Genomic DNA, 23,399 nt, shown 5'->3' with positions numbered 1-23,399 from the left:
ACTTTATTAGGTACACCTGTACACCTGCTTGTTAATGCAGATATCTACTCGGCCAATCATATGGCAGCAACTCAAAAAAGCATGCAGACATGGTCAAGCGGTTCAGCTGTTGTCCAGCCCAAACATCAGAATGGGGAAGAAATGTGATCGAAGTGACTTTGACAGTGGAATGATTGTTGGTGCCAGATGGGGTGGGGAGTGGTTAAGTGACTCAGTAACTGCTGATCTGTTGGGATTTTCATGCACGGAGTTTGCAGAGAATGGCGCCAAGAAAAACCAACCGGTTAGCAGCAGTTCGGTGGGAAAACACTTCGTTAATGAGAGAGGTCGGAGGAGAATGGCCAGACTGGTTCAAGCTGACAGGAAGGTGACAGTAACTCAAATAACCATGCGTTACAACAGTGGTGTGCAGAAGAGCATCTCTGAATGCACAACATGATGGAACTTGAACTGGATGGGCTACAACAGCATCAACCACACTGGTTTCCACTCCTGTACTTATAATGTGGCCACTGATGTATGTGGGTCGCGGGGTGGAGATGTGTCTATACCAAAGCTGCTGTAAGGTGCTCCTTCCCTCCGCTAGCCTGCAGGTCACCCTTGGGCAAGGTGTAGCACCTGCTTAGCCCCCCGATCAGGGTCACGAGAACCCATGGGAGCAGGTGGTGGATGGTCGTGTGAGCAGCCGGTGCAGATCACAAGTCCTGGTTATGCGACCACTGACGCCAGGCAGACAATCTCTGAAGAGTATTGACAATGGCTGGGGTCACCCATCTTGTAAAGACACTGCCCAGAAGAAAGGCAATGGAAAACCACTTCTGTAGAAAAATTTGCCAAGAGCAGCCATGGTCATGGAAAGACCACGATCGCCCACGTCATACAACCTGGCTCATAATGATGATGTCATACGCCACGGCACACAGTGATGACGTCATACAACACAGCACATAATGAACGAACAAAGTGACTATACACATACTTTAGTAGAAAGTTCACTTTGTCTGTGACTGTGAGCAGTGTCTGTGGGGGGTTGGGGGGGGTAGAAAATCATTCACGTTTCAGGTTGACACCCTGCATAAAGACTGAGAGTGGGAAGGGGAGGTGGCCGGTTCAGAGAGGAGGGAGGGGTGGGTGAGACAGGAGCCCAAGGAGACTGGTGCACTGAGGAGGGGTGGGATGGTTTATAGTTTACTGTTATTGGATTATTACTGTCACCTGTACCGAGTCACAGTGAAAAGCTGGTCTTGCATAGTGTTCATATAGATTGGGTCAGTACACGGTGCGTTGAGGTAGAACAAGATCAAACAGCTATGTAGAATGAGTGAGTTAGTGAGGTCTCTGTCGGTCAGGATCGACCACGGATGCTGCGTCCCGGCTGTCTAGATATGCAAGCCAGGGCAGTACGATATGGAGAGCAAGCTGTTTCCCATGTAGCAAGCCCCACCTCTCCACGCATCTGATGAATCCAAAGGAACAGCAGAGACTTTATAAATCTATAAATTTTCCAATGACACAACTGGTGTTGGCAGAATTTCAGATGGCATACAGGAGTGAGATAGATCAGCTGGTCATGTGGTGTCGTAGCAACAGCCTTGCACTCAATGTCAGTAAGACCGAGGAATTGACTGTGGACTTCAGGAAGGATAGCTCAAAGGAACACACACCAGTCCTCATCGAGGGATCAGAAGTGGATAGGGTGAGCATTTTCAAGATCCTAGGTGTCAGCATCTCTCAGGATCTATCCTAGGCCCAACGTATTGATGCGATTACAAAGAAGGGACAACAGTGGCTATACTTCATTCGGAGTTTGAGGGGAATTGGTATATCTCTGAAGGGACTCATAAATATCTGCAGATGTACCACTGGGGGCATTCTAACTGGCTGCATCACCACCTGGTGTGGAGGGGGCCACTGCACCGGATCAGAAAAAGCTGCAGAAAGTTGTAAACTCAGCCAGCTCCATCATGGGCAGCCTCCTTCTCAACATCGAGGACACCTTCAAAAGGTGATGCCTCAGAAAGGCAGCGTCCATCATTAAGGACCCCCGTCACCCAGGACAGGCCCTCTTCTCACTGCTACCATCAAGGAGGAGATACTGGAGCCTGAAGGCACACACTCAACGGTTCAGGAACAGCTTCTTCCCCTCGGCCATCAGGTTTCTGAACGGACAATGAACCCATGGACACCACCTCTGCTTTTTAGATTACTCATATAATTTATTTTTTATATATATTTACTTCTGATTGTAATTAATAGTCGATGTATTGCGATGTGCTGCTGCTACAAAACAACAAATTTCGCAGCACATGCTGGTGATATTAAACCTGATTCTGAATTGCTTTGACATGCTTTTTGCTTTGCTCCTGGCTGCTGTGCCCTCAGAGGTTGTGTGATACAAAGAGAAAGGGGAGTGGGAGAGGGCCATTCAGCCCCTCAGACCCCGTCTGACATTCACAGAAATCATAGGTGCTTTGTCACCTTTCTCCATTGCCTCATCCTCCCCCCCCCACCCCCATGGCTCTTCCTCATCCTCCCCCCCCCACTCCCGTGGCTCTTAGTACCTGGTAAACTGAAAGCTATCAATCATAACGTCGACCGATCTTTTCCACGGATGCTGCCCGACCTGCTGAGTTCCTCCAGCATGTTGTGAGTGTTGCTTTGACCCCAGCATCTGCAGATTATTTTGTGCTTAGGTATCAATCTTCGATTTAAACAGAGGGGCTCACGCGGTTTAAATCTCTTTTAGAGTGTGGATACGTATGAGAGAGTGTGTGAGTGAGAGTATGTGTGAGTGTGTGAGTGTGTGTCTATGTCTGCATGCACATATGATCAGGTAACGGGTTGTAAACTCACTTTGGAAAACCTGGACCCTGAATTTTGAGTCTTGAGTCACTGTCTCCCTGACCATCATGAATCGTCCATCCAGTCCGTTCATCAGGACAGAGTCACAGAGCAACACAGCACAGAGACAGGCCCAATGGGTGCATGCTGACCGTGGAGCCCGCACAGCTAGTCCTGATTTCCTGCACTTGGCCCATATCCCTCAAGGAACCCCTATCCATGTACCTATCCAAGGGGAGGGAATGTCGACTCAGTCCATGAGAGGCCTGCGTCGTGCATTTTCATGCCTTAGAAGGTGCAGATTGGAAGTCTGAGTGGGGCGCCACTCCTCGCACAGACTAGAGCAATGTGTGGTTAAGTGCCTTGCTCAAGGGCACAAACACGCTGCCACAGCTGAGGCTCGAGGCTACCTATCCAAGTGCTTCTTAAATGATATTATTGTACCACCTCCTCTGACTGCTGGGTTCATGTGTACTTGATTCCACTCAGTAATACTCTAAAAAGTGTTGCTAAGTCACCCTTGACTTTCTAATGTCTCGGAATACAACCGCGGATGCTCTCTGTAATCTTTGAATGGCACTTGGGGAAAGATGATGTGACTGGGTGGCACTGTGACACAGTGGTGGAGCTTCTGTCTTACAGTGCCAGAGTCCTGGCTTCGATCGCTGTCTGTGTGGAGTTTGTGCATTCTCCCTGAGAGTTTTCCCACTCACATCGCAAAGATGGTGTGTGTCGGAGGGCTGGAGAACTGATGGGAATGTGGGGAGAACAGGAGGCATGGTTGCGTAGCGTTTAGCACAGCATCTTACAGTACAGGGGACCCCGGTTCAGTTCCTGTCACTGCATGTACGGAGTTTGTACGTTCTCCCTGTGACCGTGTGGATTTTCCCCAGGTGCTCCGGTTCCCTCCCACATACCGGTTGGTAGGTTCATTGGTGATTGTAAGTTGTCCCGGGATTAGGCCAGGATTGCTGGGTGGCACGGCTTGAAGGCTGGAGGGGCCTATTCCGTGCTGTAGCTCAATAAATAAATAAATAATAAAAAATGGGATTAGTGTAAATGGATGGTTGATGGTCAGCATGAACTTGATGGGCTGAATGGCCTGTTCCTATATCTCCTTGCTGACAATGGGCGTTTTTTGCCCTGCTAATGTGGTGAACTGAGATGGCTAATATGAGTAGGCTTGGGCCTGCTCCAGGAAGCAGAGCCAGGGACTCTGGTTTAGAATGATGTCGTTTCTTTCTCTTGTTTGTTTTTTTCCCCTCTCTTACGGTCTTTTTTAAAAATTGGGTTCCTTGCTTTGTTGGCTGCCTGTAAGCAAACAAATCTCAAGGTGTATAATTTGCACATTCTTCGATAATAAAGGTACTGAATCTGTGAATCCCTTCAGGCAGTAATGAGACAGGGAGGCGTAAAAACACTACCCACGTCAGCTAGAGGCTCTGATCATCAAGGGGAATGTGATGGGAATGACTTTCTCAGAGCTCTGCTCAACAATATACAACACACATCGCCCGGGGCAAGATGGTCTCGATGAGCCATGCAACATTTTATAAAAGGTTCCAGATCTGGAATTAATTGAGAGGATGCACAGAAAACTATTTTTTATTTCTTGTATCAGACCCCATGCTACAGGAATAACAGGCAAGCTAGCTAGCTGTTATGCGCTCGGCTACAGAGGAGAGATTGCATCAGTGCGCTAGGTGAACATGTGCTAAATGTCTATAATTCTTGCTTGACGGAGACAGTGATGGATTTCGTCCGGTAATGTCTCGTGTCTGATGCTGTTCCCATCCAGGCGGAGCACCCTTATCTTGGAGAAGTTCATGATCCCCATGGTTCCGCAGAAGCTGTCCATTCTGATCTCTGCAAACACCACAAAAACACAAAGATCAGAGGCACACGTACCTTGCAGGCAGCCGCAGGGAGGATCAAGTGTTGGACCAAAATGTACACAGATTTATTTTTCAGAATGTGTCCTTCTAGCTGAGGCCAATGTCTATTCCCTAACTGGCCTTAAGACCAAGTAGCTTGTTGGGCTTTTGAGTCAAGGTTATTGGTAGCTCAGGAGTCACAAGATCCAGCTAGTGGCTGCTCTGTCTGAAGGGTACCAACTATCCACCTCTGTTCGCCTGCCTTTATTTTTGCTTTTCCTCCATTCTTGCGGCCCTCTCACGCCTTCTCTTCCTCTCATGACTTGCCAATCTTCTCCTTCCTTCCCTTTCACCAAACGGTCCACTCTCCTCTCCTATCGGATTTCTTCTTCTTCAGCCAATAGTAACACGGACATCGAGGAGCAGACAGGGAGACAGATTCTGGAAAGGTGTAATAATAACAGGGTTGTCGTGGTGAGAGATGTTAATTTCCTAAATATTGATTGACATCTCCCTAGAACAAGGGGTTTAGATGGGGTGGAGTTTGTTAGGTGTGTTCAGGAAGGTTTCCTGACAGCATGTAGATAAGCCTACAAGAAGAGAGGCTATACTTGATCTGGTATTGGGAAATGAACTTGGTCAGATGTCAGGTTTCTCAGTGGGAGGGCATTTTGGAGATAGTGATCACAATATCTCTTTTACCGTAGCATTGGAGAGGGATAGGAACAGACAAGTTAGGAAAGTGTTTAATTGGAGTAAGGGGAAATATGAAGTTATCAGGCAGGAACTTGGAAGCATAAATTGGGAACAGATGTTCTCAGGGAAATTAATGACAGAAATGTGGCAAGTATTCGGGGATATTTGCGTGGCATTCTGCATAGGTACATTCCAGTGAGACAGGGAAAGGATGGTAGGGTACAGGAACCATGGGGTACAAAGGCTGTTGAAAATCTAGTCAAGAAGAAAAGAAAAGCATACTAAAGGTTAAAAAAACTAGGTAATGATAGAGATCTAGAAGATTATAAGGCTAACAGGAAGGAGCTTAAGAATGAAATTAAGAGAGCCAGAAGGGGCCATGAGAAGGCCTTGGTGAGCAGGATTAAGGAAAACCCAAGGCATTCTACAAGTATGTGAAGAGCAAGAGGATAAGAGGTGAGAGAATAGGACCAATCAAGTGTGACAGTGGAAAAGTGTGTATGGAACTGGAGGAGATAGCACAGGTACTTAATGAATACTTTCCTTCAGTATTCACTACAGAAAAGGATCTTGGTGATTGTAGTGATGACTTACAGCAGACTGAAAAGCTTGAGCATACAGACATTAAGAAAGAGGATGTGCTGGAGCTTTTGGAAAGCATCAAGTTGGATAGCTCACTGGGACCAGACAAGATTCACCCCAGGCTACCGTGGGAGGAAAGAGAGAAGATTGCTGAGCCTCTGGCAATGATCTTTGCATCAGTAACGGGGACGGGAGAGGATCAGGAGGATTGGAGGGTTGTAGATGTTGTTCCCTTATTCAAGAAAGGGAGTAGAGATAGCCCAGGAAATTAATCAGTGGTTGGTAAGCTGATGGAGAAGATCCTGAGAGGCAGGGTTTATGAACATTTGGAGAGGCATAATATGATTAGGAATAGTCAGCATGGCTTTGTCAAAGGCAGGTCGTGCCTTATGAGCCTGACTGAATTTTTTGAGGATGTGACTAAACACATTGATGAAGGTAAAGCAGTAGATGTAGTGTATATGGATTTCAGCAAGGCACTTGATAAGGTACCCCATGCAAGGCTTATTGAGAAAATAAGGAGGCGTGGGATCCAAGGGGACATTGCTTTGTGGGTCCAAAACTGGCTTGCCCACAGAAGTAAAGAGTGTTTGTAGATGGGTCATATTCTGCATGGAGGTCGGTGACCAGTGGAGTGCCTCGGGGATCTGTTCTGGGACCAGTTCTCTTCGTGATCTTTATAAATGACCTGGATGAGGAAGTGGAGGATGGGTTAGTAAGTTTGCTGATGACATAAAGGTTGGAGGTGTTGTGGATAGTGTGGAGGGCTGTCAGAGATTACAGCGGGACATCGATAGGATGCAAAACTGGGCTGAGAAGTGGCAGATGGAGTTCAACCCAGATAAGTGTGAGGTGGTTGATTTTGGTAGGTCAAATATGATGGCAAATGTAATATTAATAGTAAGACTCTTGGCAGTGTGGAGGATCAGAGGGATCTTGGCATCCGAAGACCATAGGGCAGCGGTCCCCAACCACCAGGCCGCGGACCGGTACCGGGCTACAAAGCACGTGCTACTGGGCCGCGAGGAAATGATATGAATCAGCTGCATCTTTCCTCATTCCCTGTCACGCACTGTTGAACTTGAACATAGGGTTGCCAACTGTCCTGATTAGCCAGGACATCCTGTATATTGGGCTAAATTGGTTTGTCCCATACGGGATCGCCCTTGTCCCGTATTTCCCCCACTAAAGTAAAGCGTTCCTATGAAACCTTTCGTGCCGAAATGGCGTAAAGCGAAGACGCAATTACCATTAATTTATATGGGAAAATTTTTCGAGTGTTCCCATAAAAAAAACCTTCCAAATCATACCAAATAACACATAAAACCTAAAATAACTCTAACATATAGTAAAAGCAGGAATGATATGATAAATGCACAGCCTATATAAAGTAGAAAGAATGTATGTACAGTGTAGTCAGGAAGATTAAGCCAAAACCGATTTGTGGAAAAAAATCCGCACATACGCGCATGTGCACGTCACGTATGCCCACACAGGTGCCCGCGCAAGGCTTCATGGTCATGGTAGTTCTTCCTGGGGTAAACACAAGTGTCCCGGGATTTGACTGTTACTTTTGTCCCTTATTTGGGAGTGAGAAAGTTGGCAACCCTAACAGTAAAAGACTGAAGTGAGTTTAACCCTACTTGAATACCCCCCCCCCCACCCGGTCGGCCGGTCCGCAAGAATATTGTCAGTATTAAAACGGTCCACGGTGCAAAAATGGTTGGGCACCCCTGCCATAGGGCACTCAAAGCTGCTGCGCAGGTTGACTCTGTGGTTAAGAAGGCATACGATGCATTGGCCTTCATCAACTGTGGGATTGGGTTTAAGAGCCAAGAGGTAATGTTGCAGCTATTTAGGTTTGTGGTCAGACCCCACTTGGAGTACTGTGCTCAGTTCTGGTCGCCTCACTACAGGAAGGATGTGGAAACCATAGAAAGGGTGCAGAGGGGATTTACAAGGATGTTGCCTGGATTGGGGAGCATGCCTTATGAGAATAGGTTGAGTGTACTTGGCCTTTTCTCCTTGGAGTGACGGAGGATGAGAGGTGATCTGATAGAGGTGTATAAGATTGTGTGGATAGTCAGAGGCTTTTTCACAGGGCTGAAATGGCTAACACGAGAGGACACAGTTTTAAGGTGCTTGGAAGTAGGTAGGGAGGCGATGTCAGGGTTAAGTTTTTTATGCAGAGAGTGGTGAGTGCGTGGAATGAGCTGCCGGCGGCAGTGGTGGAGGTGAATACGATAGGGTCCTTTAAGAGACTCCTGGACAGGTGCATGGAGCTTAGAAAAATAGAGGGCTATGGGTAACCCGAGGTAACTTCTAAAGTAAGTACATGTTCAGCACAGCATTGTGGGCCGAAGGGCCTGTATTGTGCTGTAAGTTTTCTATGTTTCTATGTCATTACATGACAGGAATGGACGTACCTTTGTAATATTTCTATGTGTAGAAATGCTGCTTTAGTCACTTTCTTTATGCGGGGTTTAAAATTCAAATCTGAATCAGGGATAACACCCAGGCTAGTTATTTCTGATTTTACAAGGGGAGCCACGTTCCCAAGTTTATCTAGAAGTTTATCGCTTTTGGCTTTGGGACCAACCAAAAATATTTCAATTATATTACCTGTGGAACCAAAGGAACCAACACACTCGGCCACTGTTACACCACCACTTTGAATGCTTACCGTGCCATCCCACGCACACACTTTGCAACCTCCAATCACCTGGCTGCGCTTCTGTGTATCTGCAGAGACTAAAGACTGCAGCACCAGGAAGGTATGGTCGATGCAGGTGGAGGAAAACTTGCGGACGACTTTGAGTTGGTGGAACGGACAACATTCAGGGTTTCATCTTTGACTCTGAATGACTACGCCACAGTTGTCATCAACTTCATCAAGACTTGCACAGATGAGTGTGTTCTTTCAAGAAAATACCGGACATACCCTAGCCAAAAGTCATGGATGAACCAGGAGATTCATACTCTCCTGAGGGCTCAATCCATGGCATTCAAGACTGGTGATCAGAACTATACAAGGAAGCCCATTATAAAAGTGAAAAAAATACTTCCTATTGAGGTTAGGGGCGGAATTGGATGCACATCAGCTCTGGCAAAAGTTGCAGGCCATTACTTCCCTCAAAGCGAAACCTAACTTCACGAATGTCTGTGATGCTTCACCCAGATTAGCTCAATGCCTTTCAGGCACACGTTGAAAGGGAGAATAAAACTACAGGTCCCTGCAGTAACTGTCTTGGAGGCCAATATTAGATCATGTTTCACGAGGGCAAACCCTTGCAAGGTGTCAGGCCCTGATGGTGGAACTGGTGGGGCAATAAAACCTTGGCAGGGGCTGTCCAGGACTTATTCAATCTCTCACCGCTGCAGTCGGAGTTTCCCACCTGCTCCTAAAGGGTGACAAGCATACCAGTGCCCAAGAGGAGCTGGGTGAGCTACGTCAATGACTATCGCCCAGTGGTACCCACATCTACTGTGGTGCAGTACTTTGAGAGGTTGGTCATGTTTCGAATCTGAGATTGGAGCGACTGGGGTTATATACACTGGAATTTAGAAGGATGAGAGGGGATCTGATTGAAACATATAAGATTATTAAGGGATTGGACACGCCAGAAGCAAGAAACGTGTTCCCGATGTTGGGGGAGTCCAGAACCAGAGGCCACAGTTTAAGAATAAGGGGTAGACAATTTAGAATGGAGTTGAGGAAAAACCTTTTCACACAGAGGGCTGTGGTTCTGTGGAATGCTCTGCCTCAGAAGACAGTGGAGGCCAATTCTCTGGATTCTTTCAAGAAAGAGTTAGATAGAGCTCTTAAAGATAGCGGAGTGAAGGGATATGGGGAGAAGGCAGGAAAAGGGTACTGATCATGATCACAGTGAATGGCGATGCTGGCTCGAAGGGCTGAATGGCCAACTCCTGCACCTATTGTCTATTGTCTATTGAATCAACTTCTGCCTAAGCAAGGATCTGGACCGGCTGCAATTTGTCTATCACCACAGTCAGTCTAGAAATGCAATCTCACTGCCTCTCCACTCAGCCTTGGATCACCTGCACAATAATAATACCTTTCTCAGTCTGCTGTTTATTGTTACAGCTCAGCGCTCAACACAATCATATCCTCAGTTCTAATCAACAGGCTCCAAAACCTGGGCCCCTGTGACTGGATCCTTGACTTCCTCACCAGGTGACCAGTGTGGATCAGAAATAGCATCTTTTCCTCACTGACAGTCAGTGCTGGTGCACCTCAAGGATGCATGCTTAGCCCACCGTGTGGTTGGGCGCAGCTCAAACACCATCTATCAACTTGTCTTTGACACAGGTATTGTTGACAGAATCTCAGACGATGACGAGGTGTACAGGGGTAAGATAGATCATCTGGTTGAGTGGTGTCACAACGACAACCGTGAGCTCAACGTCAGTAAGACCGAGGAATTGATTGTGGACTTTAGGAAGGGAAACACACACCAGTCCTTATCGAGGGATCAGAAGTGGAAAAGGGAGAGCAGTTTCAAGTTCCTGGGTGTCAATATCTCTGAAGATCTAACCTGGGCCCAACATATTGATGCAATTACCAAGAAGGCAAGACAGTGACTACACTTCATTAGGAGTCTGAGAAGATTTGCTATGTCAACAAAGACACTTGCAAATTTCTACAAATGCACTGTTCAGAGCACTCTAACTGGTTGCATCACCACGTGGTATCGAGGGGCCACTGCACAGGATCGGAAAAAGCTGCAGAACGTTGTGGACTCAGCCAGATCCATCATGGCCACTAGCCTCGCCAACATCAAGGACAGCTCCAGAAGGCGATGCCCCAAGGTGGCAGCATCGATTATTAAGGGCCCCCACCACCCAAGAGATGTCCCCTTCCCAATGCTACCATCAAGCAGGAGCTGCACACTCAAAGTTTTATGAACAATAAATCAGTGCCAATAATTGTGATAAATCAGGTTTGCGGGTTCAGTGAGTGTGAACAGAAGACACTCACTACCGATAAGTAGGTTAACTATCTATTTACAGGGCAAGAAAGACACTAAACATTCAGTAAACTCTTCAAGTTACGGATGTGCGAGAGTTTTGTGGTGGAATCAGATCTCACTCACCGTTAATCCTGTTGGCGTGGAGGTAGAGGTTTTCCAAGTTTTCATTCACTGAAGGAATGGTCTTCAGTTTGTTGTGGGAAAGATCCAGCTCAATTAAGCTGGACACATTAAAGGCATTCAAAGGAATGCCCTGGTCTGTTAGCTGGTTGTTGGAGAACCGTGCATACTGAAGTTTGAGAAACTGCTTGAAGTATTCGCTGGGAATGGTGCTGATGTGATTGAAGTCCAGGTAAAGCTGATGGACTGTGTCTGGAAGCACCTGAGGAACCTTCCTCAGATGATTGTTGCTAAGGTCCAGGATAGACAGAGATTTGAGATCTCTGAGAGAGCTACCAACATCTTCCAGCTGGTTGTCATTCAGAAGCAGCACGGTCAAGTTGTCAAGGCCTTCTAAACTGTTGGATTGGACCTTGGAGATCTTGTTGCCGGCAACCCTCAACTCCCTCAGCGATCTCGGCAAGGGGTGGGGGATGCTGGTTAAGTTGTTGTGGCCCAAGTACAACCTTTTGAGGTTCTTCAGCTTGGAGAAGACCTGATTGCTCATCTTTTCACTGGAGATCTTATTCCTCTGCAGGACGATCCAGACCAAGCCCGTGGCGTTGTCAAAGGCACCGTCAGGGACAGCTTCGATCTGGTTGTCCTGCAGGTAAACATACTTCATGCGTGCAGGGATACTGGGGATGTACTTTAACCTGCGCATGTCACAGTACATGGCCGTGGGCAGGATGGGAGGGCACGTACACTCCTCGGGGCAATCCGTCGCCATCGGAGTGACAGGATCACCCCCACCGTAGTGCTGTTGTCGTGACCGAGAGTATCCCAGAATGCGTGCCAGCCAGTTGAAATATCCGTAGGTGTACTGACCGTCGGCACCCTCCAAGAGGGCCACGAGCAGCAGCAGACCAATTAGCTTCATTCCCGGGGTGGAAGAGTGCAAAGACGGTCTGGGAGAGGTGCGAGCAGAGAGCGTTGTGTGGAGGAAGCTGCTGTGTCAATAACCAGTGACTGTCTGCTTCACCCTGGAGTGTGGACTGAAAAAGAACTCACAGAGTTAGAGAGAGAGAAAAAAAAACACCCTGGTAAATATTAGCACAGCCTTACCAGTCGGTCTATAAGCACTTTCAGATTCTGTAACAAAAATTCTCAGGGGATGAGTTAGTGGTCATGATCTATTAGAAGCCCAGAGACTCTCACAAGCATCTAGGCTATACCTCCTCCCATTCTGCTTCCTGATTCCATTCCCTCAGTTTCTCCAGCTCTGTCATACCTGTTTTGATGGGAGATTTACAGTACCAGTGTGTCTGAGAAGCCTTTGCTTCAGTCATTCCTTCCCCTCCTGTATAGCTGACTGGGTTCCAGCTGTTCAAAAATCCTTTGGTGTATTGGCAAATTACAAACTATGAGGGGTATAGAGAGGGTATATGCAAGCAGGCTCTTTCCACGGAGGTTGGGTGAGACTCGGACTAGAGGTCATGGGTTAAGGATGAAAGGTGAAATGTTTAAGGGGAGCTTCTTCACTCAGAGGGTGGTGGGAGCGTGGAGTGAGCCGCCAGTGGACTCAGGTTCGACCGTAACATTTAGGGGACGGTTGGATCGGTACAAGATTGGGAGGGTATGAAGGGCTATGGTTCTGGTGCAGGTCGATGGGACTAGACCTGGAGTAAATGGGCTGGGCAGACTGCCTGTGTGTTTTAGTTGCTCTGTGATTCTACATGTTTCTTGTATTTGCTCACTACTGTGTGGGCAGATCTTGCCCTAACCCCAGCTACACATTTGCAGATGACACAATCACAGTGGGTCAGGTCTCAGATGACAACGATCTGGATGCGGGAAGGAGACAGAGAGCCTAGTGAGGTGCTGTCATGACAACGACTTTTCCCAGGGCAACTAAAGAGTCAGCATTGACCTCAGGGAGGAGGGGCAGTGCACATAATCAAAGACTACCTCCCCCCTGCCCCCCCCGACCCTGGGCATTCTCTCTTCTCCCGTCACCCAACAGAAGATACAGAAGCCCGAAAACATGAGACACCAGGCTCAAGGACGGCTTGTACTTCCACTGTTACAAGACTATTGAACAGTCCCCTAGTGAGATAAGATGGACTTTATGGCCTTGCACCTTGTTGTCTGCCGGTACTGCAATCTCTCTGTCACTGAAACTCTTCGTTCTACATTCTGTTACTGTCTTACCCTGAGCTACCTCGATGCACTGCCGGGATGAAATGATCTGTAAGAAAGGCAAGCAAAACAGTGCATGAGACAATAACAGACCAAAACACACGAGGTTCTGCAGATGCTGGAAATTCTGAGCAACGCACACAAAGTGCTGGGGGGTCTCAATAGGTCAGGCAGCATCTGTGGGAGGGAATAAGCAGGCAACCTCTTGGACCAAGACCTTCCATCAGGACTGGGGGGTGGGGAGAAGCCAGAATAAGAAGGTGGGGTGGTGAGGGGGAAGTACAAACTGGCAGGTGATAGGTGCCCAGGTGGGTGGGTGAGCAGGAGGAAGTGAGAAGTTGGCAGGGATAGGTGCCCAGGTGGGTGGGTGAGCAGGGGAAGTGAGAAGCTGGCAGGGATAGGTGCCCAGGTGGGTGGGTGAGCAGGAGGAAGTGAGAAGCTGGCAGGTGATAGGTGCCCAGGTGGGTGGGTGAGCAGGAGGAAGTGAGAAGCTGGCAGGTGATAGGTGCCCAGGTGGGTGGGTGAGCAGGAGGAAGTGAGAAGCTGGCAGGTGATAGGTGGAATCTTACTAATGTAACTAATTCATCATGTTACCAATTTACCACTTCTGATCACAGCCTCCCTTTTCCCAGCAGGAACCAGAGTAGGGTTCCTCTTGTCCTCACCCTCCACCTAACTAGCTTCCACATACAATGGATCATACCCCATCATTTCTATCAGCCTCCACAGATTCCACCACTGGACCCATCTCCCCACCACTGTTCCCCCTATCAGCTTTCTGAAGGGACTATTCCTTCTGCTCCTCCCTGTTCCTCCCTTCCACTGTTCCAAACAATCTCCTTCTCCCGACATATTCCCACACAGCCACCGGAGGAACAACACCTCTCCTGTCACTCCTTCCCTTCTCACCTCGTCTCTGGGAGAATTCAGAAATAGGTGAGGGGGACGGGTAAAATAGGATCCCACAACCCATTGAACTCAATGACACAACAAGCAACAAAGTGACAATGGCAAAACAGGCCCCCCTCTCCCCCTTCCCACCCACTCACACGCACACACGGACAGTCGTCCAACTCCAGGGCAGGCCCCCAGGCCTCCAGTCAGACACAAGAGAATGTGCAGATGCTGGAAATCCAGAGTAACAAACACAAAATGTTGGAGGAACTCAGCAGGTCAGGCAGCATCTATAGAGGGGAATGAACAGTCAATTTATTGGGCTCAGACCACAAGACATAGGCTCAGAATTAGGCCATTCAGCCCATCGAGTCTGCTCTGCTATTCCATCATGGCTGATTTATTAACCCTCTCAACCCTATTCTCCTGCCTTCTACCTTTGACATTCTTACCAATCAAGAACCTAGCAACCATCTGTGGCAAACAATTCCACAGATCCACCACACTCTGGCTAAAGAAGTATCTCTACTCTCTGTTCTAAAGGAGTGTCCTTCTGTTCTGAGGCTGTGCTCTCTGGTCCAAGACTCCTCCATCTTCTCCATGTCCAGTCTATCTAGGCCTTTCCATATTTGACAGGTTTCAAGGAGATCTCCTCTCATTGACCTTGTCTCCCAACATTATGTGTGTGTTGCTCAGTGAACATTGGAATTTGCAGTTTCCGGTGACTCACTCCCTGTGATCCTTTCCCACTCCTTCTGGTCCACACCGGATTTTCTGTCTTTGTTCAACTTTTCCTTTCCTCTCCTCCATTATCTACAAGTATTTTTCATAGTCTTCATCGCCTTCCCCATCAGGCCCCCTACCCATTCCCATCTGCCCTTCATGTGCACACCTATCCACCTGTATTTCTTCTCCCCTGTCCTACCCTCCTCCACCTGGCTCCATCTGCTCAATCACCCCTCCCTTGTCTAGTTCCATCTATCACCTTCCATACTCTGTCTTTGCCTCCACCCTCCCCACGCCCCCATCTGGCACTATCTCCCCATTATTCCTAACTACATCTACCACTCTCATGTACCGACAATCCTCTGCATGAAAAAGTTGCCCCTCAGGTTCCTATTTAAACCCCCTCCCCACTCACCTAAGTGTCTGCCTTTTAATTCTTGATTTCCCAGCCCTGGGAAAAAGACTGAGTGCATTCCCTCTGTCTATGATGTCACACAGCTCTGTAAAATCACACAGCTCATTCCCTTATGTTCCAATGAATGAGACCCGTCCTGCTCAACCTCTCTCCGTGACTCGGTCCCTCGAGTCCCAGCAACACCTCGAGTAAATCTCCTCTGCGTCCTTTCTGGCATCTTTTCGATAGCAGGCTGACCAAAGCTGAACACAACGTTCCAAATGAGACCTTGCCATTATTTCACAGGGCCTCGTGTGGGACAACCATAATCCCGCACATTAACAAAAACACTCAGCAGAGAATGTGCCTCTTGCAGAACCTGGTAAAATCCCATCTTCCCCCGAACCTACTAGTACGATTCCACACTGCCGCCACAGAGAGCGTCCTCCTGTCTGGTCTGGCACAGCTTCCAGTCAGAACAGCAGAAAGGGTCACTGGCTGCTTTCCACCATCGCGGCATTAACGTGTGCAGGACAAAGGAGGAGGAGGAGGTATGAAATCATTGCAGACACTACCCACCCAGTAAACTGCCTTTTCCAAAAGCTCCCTTCTGGAAAGCACCACAGGGCTGTTAAAACAAAGAACTTCACACCATTGTAAAGGTTTCTTCCCCCAGGCAGTTCATCTGATCAACCATTCTAGTTAGCCCCCACCCCCTCTATCTATGACCTGAGTCACTACACAGTACTGTAAACACTCTAAACTACATTTATAATGCTGTTTACATTGTAAATACATGCTGGTATTTATGTCTATTTCATTCTGTATTCGTACTTTAACCTCTAAGTTTATCTTTTATACACTTTATAGTTGTTGAATGCTGTTGCTTTTAGTTGCATGTTACGGCAAAACACCGCAGTGAATTCCTAATGCATGTAAATATACATGGTGAGTAAAGTTAGTCATTGAGCCTTTACCAGTATCTGGTACCAGCTCATCCGTGTTGTTTTTGGAGAAGTTAGCACCAGATCCCTCCTCTGAAGCCAATAGTTTCAAGATTCCATTACTGACACTGAATTCCACAAAGACCTTTTCGATATACACAAGATGCTAGAAATCCAGAGTAATACATACACAATACTGGAGGAACTTTGCAGGTTGGGCAGCATCTACAGAGTAGAACGAACCTGATGAGAGGTCTCGGCTGGAATTAACCCCATAGATGCTGGAAGGGAAGACCAGAGAGGTGCAGAAGGGACGGTCCCTATCCCATCTTTGCACTCTCCCACGCACTCAAAATAAACCGAGTGCGGGCGAACCATCCAGCTGCACGCCCACAGAACCCATTGCAAATTAAAGGATTATCAACAGTCCTGAAATGTCGACTCGTTATTCCTCTCCATAGACGCTGCCTGACCTGCTGAGTTCCTCCAACGTCTTCTGGATGCTATGGTCAGCATCGACCTGACGGGCTGAAGGGCCAGCTTCTGTGTTGTAGTACTTAGTGTCCTTATGACAAGAAAGCATTGGGGCAGTCTGTGTATTTAATCCAAAAGTCCTTAATTTGGGTAGAGTTTAACTGCAGTGTCCCATACAGGCGCCCTAACATTATCATACAGAGCCGACATTACTGGCCGGGACCACCCATCAGACCCTTTCCCTGACTGATTTCAGGATCTGCCTTTGCTTACTGAATTAAATAGAAACAATAACATTTCAGTGGCCACTTTATTAGGTACACCTGTTCGTTAATGGAAATATCTAATCAGCCAATTATGTGGCAGCAACTCATTGCATAAAAGCATGCAGACATGGTCAAGAGGTTCAGTTGCTCAGGCCAAACAACAGAATGGGATAGAAGTGTGATCTAAATGATTTTGATTGTTGGTGCCAGATGGGGTGGTTTGAGTATCTCAAAAACTCAGCAGTTCTGCGGGTGAAAATGCCTGGTTAATGAGAGAGGTCGGAGGAGAATGGCCAGATTGGTTCAAGCTGACAGGAAGATGTCAGTAACTCAAATATCCACCGTGTTACAGCAGTTGTGCGCAGAAGAACATCTCTGAACGCACAGTGCATCAAACCTTGAGGTGGATGGGTTTCCGCAGCAGTAAGCACAAACTTTCGTTCAGTGGCCACTTTATTAGGCACAGGAGCTCCCTAATAAAGTGGCCACTGAGAGTATAAGGACCTTGTTCTTTGTTCCTGAGCTGTTGTAGTAATTCTCTTCATTAACAAATGCTTCATTAGTGGAATTACCAAATGAATCTGGTATTCAGGTACAGGATTCTGTCTTTTTTTCAGTCAGGGAACAGTGGCAGTGGGGGAGAAAAGAACAATTAAATATCTGTCCTGACCCAGCCACAGCTTTCTGTTTCTCCTGTGTGTGTATTTTGGCTTTTTAAAAAAAAACTTGACAAGAGGTTTCTTAAAAAATCCAAAAATGTGAAACATACTGAGGCATTCATTGTAGGTTTACTGAGGGAAACCCACAGACATAATGACTCCTTTAACCAGCAAGGAAGTAAAAACATTTACCAGCTGCAGTTTCACTTTAGCCGGTGAATGCTGCACTTTGAGTGAAACAGAAAATGAAGTTTCCACCATGCGCTGCTGGGAATTTCCTTCACAAGATTCACTGAGTCATAGAAAATGCAGCAGGAAAACATCGGCCCATCGAGTCCATGCTGACCCTAAACCACCTCCAGTAATCTCATTTTATTCTCCTCTCAGATTCCAACTCTCCCCAGAATCTACCCCTTGCTTCGGCTGCTCATTTCTCTCCAGACGTGGTTGCCTGATGCGCCGAGTTCCTCCGACCTCCTGCTTGCGGCTGGAGGTGAAATGACTGGCACTTTGAGCCTTAATTTGGAGGTACGACTGGGTCTGTACCGCTCCATGGAAGACAAAGTCTCGGCCTCTGCAGGCTGGCCAGCTGGGGTCGGTGTTCTCTTGCAGACTAACCTCTGTCTGAGAAGAATGGATTGGTTGGGTATGGTTGGAACTTAGAGGTGGTGCCTGGGATTAGACAAGTTGAGCCACTGTGCAAGCAGACCTTTATGTCTAAGGTCACATCTGGCAGGTGACAAAGTGTCTCAAGTTCAAGGCTGAGATGATTTTATTGTCATTCAATCGTATACATGTATACCGCCAAATGAAACAGTGTCCCTCTGGACTAGGGTTGCCAACTGTCCCGTATTAGCCGGGACATCCCGTATATTGGGCTAAATTGGTTTGTCCCATACGGGACCGCCCTTGTCCTGTAGTTCCCCTGCTCAGGTAGAGCGGTCCTATGAAACCTTTCGTGCCGAAATGGCGTAAAGCGAAGAAGCAATTATCATTAATTTATATGGGAAAAATTTTTGAGTGTTCCCAGACCCAAAAAGTAACCTACCAAATCATACCAAATAACACATAAAACCTAAAATAACACGAATATATAGTAAAAGCAGGAATGATATGATAAATACACAGCCAATATAAAGTAGAAATAATGTATGTGCAGTGTAGTTCCACTGAACAGAATCGCCAAAAACGATTTGTAGAGAAAAAAATTGGCACGTACACACATGTGCACGTCACGCATGTGCACACAGGTGCCTGCGCAAGGCTTCATGGTCATGGTAGTCTTTCTTGGGGTAAACACAAGTGTCCCGTATTTGACAGCTGCATCTGTCCCTTATTTGGGAGTGAGAAAGTTGGCAACCCTACTCTGGACCAAGGTGCACACCACAGTATTTACCACTCACACACGCAACACATAAAGTCATATGGCCACAAATAATTAACAAATAATAAAGTGCATTTATGACACAAGTTAAAGAGTAAACAGTATGACACTACTGCCATTTCACATGTGATGAGACCTGGGAGGAGGCAGGGAGTTCAGTCTTATGGCCCAGGGGAAGAAGCTGTTTCCCATCCTAATGCCAAACTGAGTCTTAATTTCTGGGATGAAGGAAATAGAGATGTGTCTCTGGTGTCTCAGATTAAGGACATGAGACCTTCAACATAATTAGTGTGAATTTTTAATTTACCAATATTCTTAACTCCCACCAATTTATCCCAAAGCTTCAATCTGTCTATCGACCAGGGTTCACAACCTTTTTTTTATGGTATGGACTTCGAACATTATCTCGGTGGGGGGGGGGGGTTCTGTAGACTCTGGTTTGGGAGTCCCTGCTATAGGCAGACTTAAAACTAAAATATCACAAAGTGTATGGGGTTGAATGGGATCCGGGATCAGCCATGATGGAATTGCAGAGCGAACTCGATGGGCTGAATGGCCTAATTCTGTTCCTGTGTCTTATGGTCTTAAAGTCTTTAGAAGACCCAAATATAAAGTAAATATACACTGTCAGATTTTTTTTTTAAGTAGGTGCAGTGTGAATTTAATACTCACAGGAAGATTTTGGATTTTGTTATTTTTGAACTGAGACCCAGTAGGAGGAAAACTCAGTCCTTTCATAACAAGAGTGAGTCTGACTCAGGCTTCTGGGGAGTTTGAAAATCTCCCTTTGATTATTCAAAGGAAGAGAATCTTAACCATGGATATTTAAATCCTTCTATAGCAAGGCTTCCTAACCTTTTTTATGCAATGGTCCAATACCATGAAGCAAAGGGTCTGTGGACCTGAGATTGGGAAACCCTGTTCTAGAGAAATACACACAAAATGCTGGAGGAACTTAGCAGGTCAGACAGCATCTATGGAGAGGAAAGAACAGACAAGATTTCAGGCTGAGACTCTTCACTTGCTGAGATCCTCCAGCACTTTGTGTGTGTCTCTCTGGATTTCCAGCATCTGCAGAAATTCTGAAACTCTCAGAATCAGAATCAGGTTTAGTATCACCGGCGTACGTCGTGAGATTTGTTAACTTTGTGCCAGCAGTACTGTACAATGCAATTCATGATAATACAGAAAAAATAATAAGTATGTCAATTAGCGTAAGTATATATATGTATATTAAGTAGTTAAATTAAAAGTAGTGCAAAAACTGAAATAATAAAAAAGGAGTGAGGTAGTGTTCACGGGTAAAATGTCCATTCAGAAATCGGATGGCAGAGGGGAGGAAGTGTTTCTGTATCGCTGAGTGCGTGCCTTCTGGCTTCTGTACCTCCTTCCTGACGGTCTAATCCTGTTTTGGATAAATTACTCTCATTGTGAGGACTTGCCAATGTGGAGGAAGTCTAATACACCTTTCAGAGACTCTGCTGTGCAACACTGGCCTGCATGTCTCGTATTAATGACAGATCACATTTTCAAAAGGTTTTCTTCGCCCAGGCCATGCCCGATTTAGGTGGAGTAGCTCTGGGCAGTACAGGGCTAGAGCTGGTAGAGATACTGCCTCGTGGTGTCAGAGTCCTGGGTTCAATCCTGACCTGGGCAACACTTGCGGGCTGCCCCCAGCACGTCCTTGGACAGTGTTGGTCTTTGATGCAAGAGATTCATTTCACTGGATGATTCAATATTTCATTGCACGCGTGGCAAAACAGAGCTAACCTTTAATAAATGGGAGCTGTCTGCGTGGAGTTTGCTTGTTCCCCTGTGACCATGCAGATTCCTCTCGGGTACCCCGCTTCGCTCTCACATCCCAAAGAGGCGTGAGTTGGTGGGTTAACTGGTGGCTGTAAGTCGCCCCTAGTGTGAAGGTTAGTGGACAACTCTGGAGGAATTGATAAGCAGTTTTGGGTCCCTTATCTGAGAAAGAATGTGATGGCTTTGGAGAAGGTCCAGAGGAGGTTCGAGAGAATGACCCTGGTAATGAAACAGTTAATGTATGAGAAATGTTTGATGGCTTTGGCCTGTACTCTCTGGAGCTTAGAAGAATGGGGCTGGGGAGTTTGATCTTCTTGAAATCAACTGAATATTGAATGGCCTAGATAGATTGGATGTGGAGAGGATGTTTCCAATAATGGGGGAGTTTAAGACCAGAGAGCACAGCCCCAGAATAGAACACCATTCCTTTAGAAAAGAGACAAGGAGGAATTTCTTTAGCTGGAGGAGGGTGAATCTGTGGAATTCATTGCCATGGACAGCATTGGAGGCCAAGTCAGTGGATATGTTTAAAAAGGAGGTTAAGAGTTTCTTGATTAGTAAGGATGTCAAAGGTTACTGGGAGAAGGCACCAGAATAGGGTTGATAGCAGGGACGATAAATCAGCCATGATAGATTGGCAGAGCAGAGTTGATTGACCTCATTCTGCTCCTATGTCTTATGGTTTAATGGTCTGGTGGGGAGAATGAAAGGAGAATAGTGTAAATGTGTGATTGATGGTCAGCAGAAAGCCGGCAGGCCAAAGGGCATGTTTCTGTTCTGTAACTCTCTGTGCCTCCATGCCTTTAAAAATTCTACAACCAAATTCTAGTGTGAAGCATCTACCTCATCCAGAACCCTGTCTGTAGCATTGGACATAATCAATAAGAAGTGATCTCATTGCCAAAGAACTCATGCCTTGTACCTCAGTGAAGGAACACTTGTCCATTCATTCAGTTTTTAAATAACTTTCCAAATCCTCCCTTCTAAGGGAAAGCGTACACTCTAGTTATAGTGGACTCCTGCTAGTCATTTAAAAAGCTGCAGAGCTTACGGAAAAATGCCCTGAAACCATTGTAACATCAGTGTTTAATCACCAGATGATTCAAACTACACCAGGTTTATGGGCCATTTGGTCCATCTAGCTAGTGCTTTTGTATTTATTGAGAAAAAACGTGGAATAAGCCCTTCTGGCCCTTTGAGCCGCGCTGCCCAGCAACCCCCTGATTTAACCCTAGCCTAATCACGGGACAACTTATAATGACCAATTAACTTACCCACCGGTACGTCTTTGGACTGTGGGAGGAAACCGCAGCACTGGGAGGAAACCCACATGGTTGTGGGGAGGACATAGAAACCCCTAGGTTGTTGGTACTGTAAAGCGTTGTGCTAACCACTACGCTACCCTACTGCCTCACTTGACTCTGCCCATAACAAATGCAAATCCTACTTTGTGTTCCATCTCAAGGAACGCTTTGCTGTTTTTGAGAAACATAGCATATAGAACAGTATGGCATAGTACAGGCCCTTCAGCCCACAATGTTGTGCTGAACTTTTAACCCAAGACCAGTCTAATCCTTCCCTTCCACATAGCTCCCCATGTTTCTGTCATCAGAACACATTGACAATCTATTTTTAAGGAGGGCAGAGGCACTTGTTATGAAGTTGCTGGGCTTCAAGCGGGACTTGCACAAATGCTCCAAGTCCAGTAGCAGAATAACACATACAAAGTGCTGGAGGAGCTTAGCAGATCAGGCAGCGTCTATGGAAATGAATAAACAGTTGAAGTTTGAGGCTGAAATCCTTCATCAGGCCAGAATTGTCAACTGTTCATTCCTTTCCTTAGATGCTGCCTGACCTGCTGAGTTCCTTCAGCATTTTGTGTGTGTTTCCTGGACTTCCAGCGTCTGCAGAATCTCATGTTTGGAGTAGCAGATAAAGGGTCAAGTACCAAATGTCCCCTAGGCAAGGCTAGTGATATGTAAAATAAATCACAGTTTGCTCTCAGTACCACCTTTCTCTCTGCAACTCCACAGATGTGATCCTGCTGAGAAATACAAAGTGCACCCAACTTGATTTAAGAAAATATATGCCCACAAAGCTTAAAGATCTATAATAGTATATTTTACGGAGAGCGAGTGATTTCCCTAGTATTCATGCATTAATCCATCCAATTATCCAGATATTCCCGATGAGCAAATATAAATGCAAGTAACACGAATACATAAAGACTCTGCAGTGCCTACCTGATAATTCCGATAAAAATGCTAACTTCTTGGTGATTTAACTAAGGTGTTTCATTTGCAGAAGGTGCTTCAAGTTCGACCAGCTTGGGAATGAATTCACGCCAGTGACAGTGAATAGTCGACTGCTGGAGAGTTTCCAGCTGAAATAAACAATTGTCCCCTTGTGTCAACTTTGTGCAGCAAGAATGTGAGCTGTCTGCAAAAAAGGGATTATTAGTTTTGCTCCTTATTTTGCATGATTAACCCTCTCCCCTCATTAGAAACAAGGCAAGCAACCAAACACATGGGGAGGTTTCATGTTGTTTTATGCCTTTGCCATGGAAGGAA

General features: G+C 46.5%; 1 protein-coding gene across 1 annotated transcript; it reads right to left on the bottom strand.

Annotated features, from left to right (window-relative positions):
* Positions 1-4,473: 4,473 nt before the first annotated feature.
* Positions 4,474-23,146, bottom strand: LOC140209553 (fibromodulin-like). Its single transcript, XM_072277817.1, has 3 exons — positions 23,073-23,146; positions 11,108-12,138; positions 4,474-4,707 (listed from the first exon to the last, which is right to left on the bottom strand). The coding sequence occupies exons 2-3, from the start codon at positions 12,021-12,023 to the stop codon at positions 4,556-4,558; spliced, it is 1,068 nt and encodes a 355-aa protein (XP_072133918.1). The 5' UTR covers positions 12,024-12,138; positions 23,073-23,146; the 3' UTR covers positions 4,474-4,555.
* Between the last annotated feature and the right edge of the window lie 253 nt (positions 23,147-23,399).

Source organism: Mobula birostris, chromosome 14 (genome assembly GCF_030028105.1).
Source record: "Mobula birostris isolate sMobBir1 chromosome 14, sMobBir1.hap1, whole genome shotgun sequence".
In the NCBI taxonomy this organism is placed as follows: Eukaryota; Metazoa; Chordata; class Chondrichthyes; order Myliobatiformes; family Myliobatidae; genus Mobula; species Mobula birostris.
Note: the sequence above shows the minus strand (reverse complement) of the source record. Positions and strands in the feature narration are given on the sequence as shown.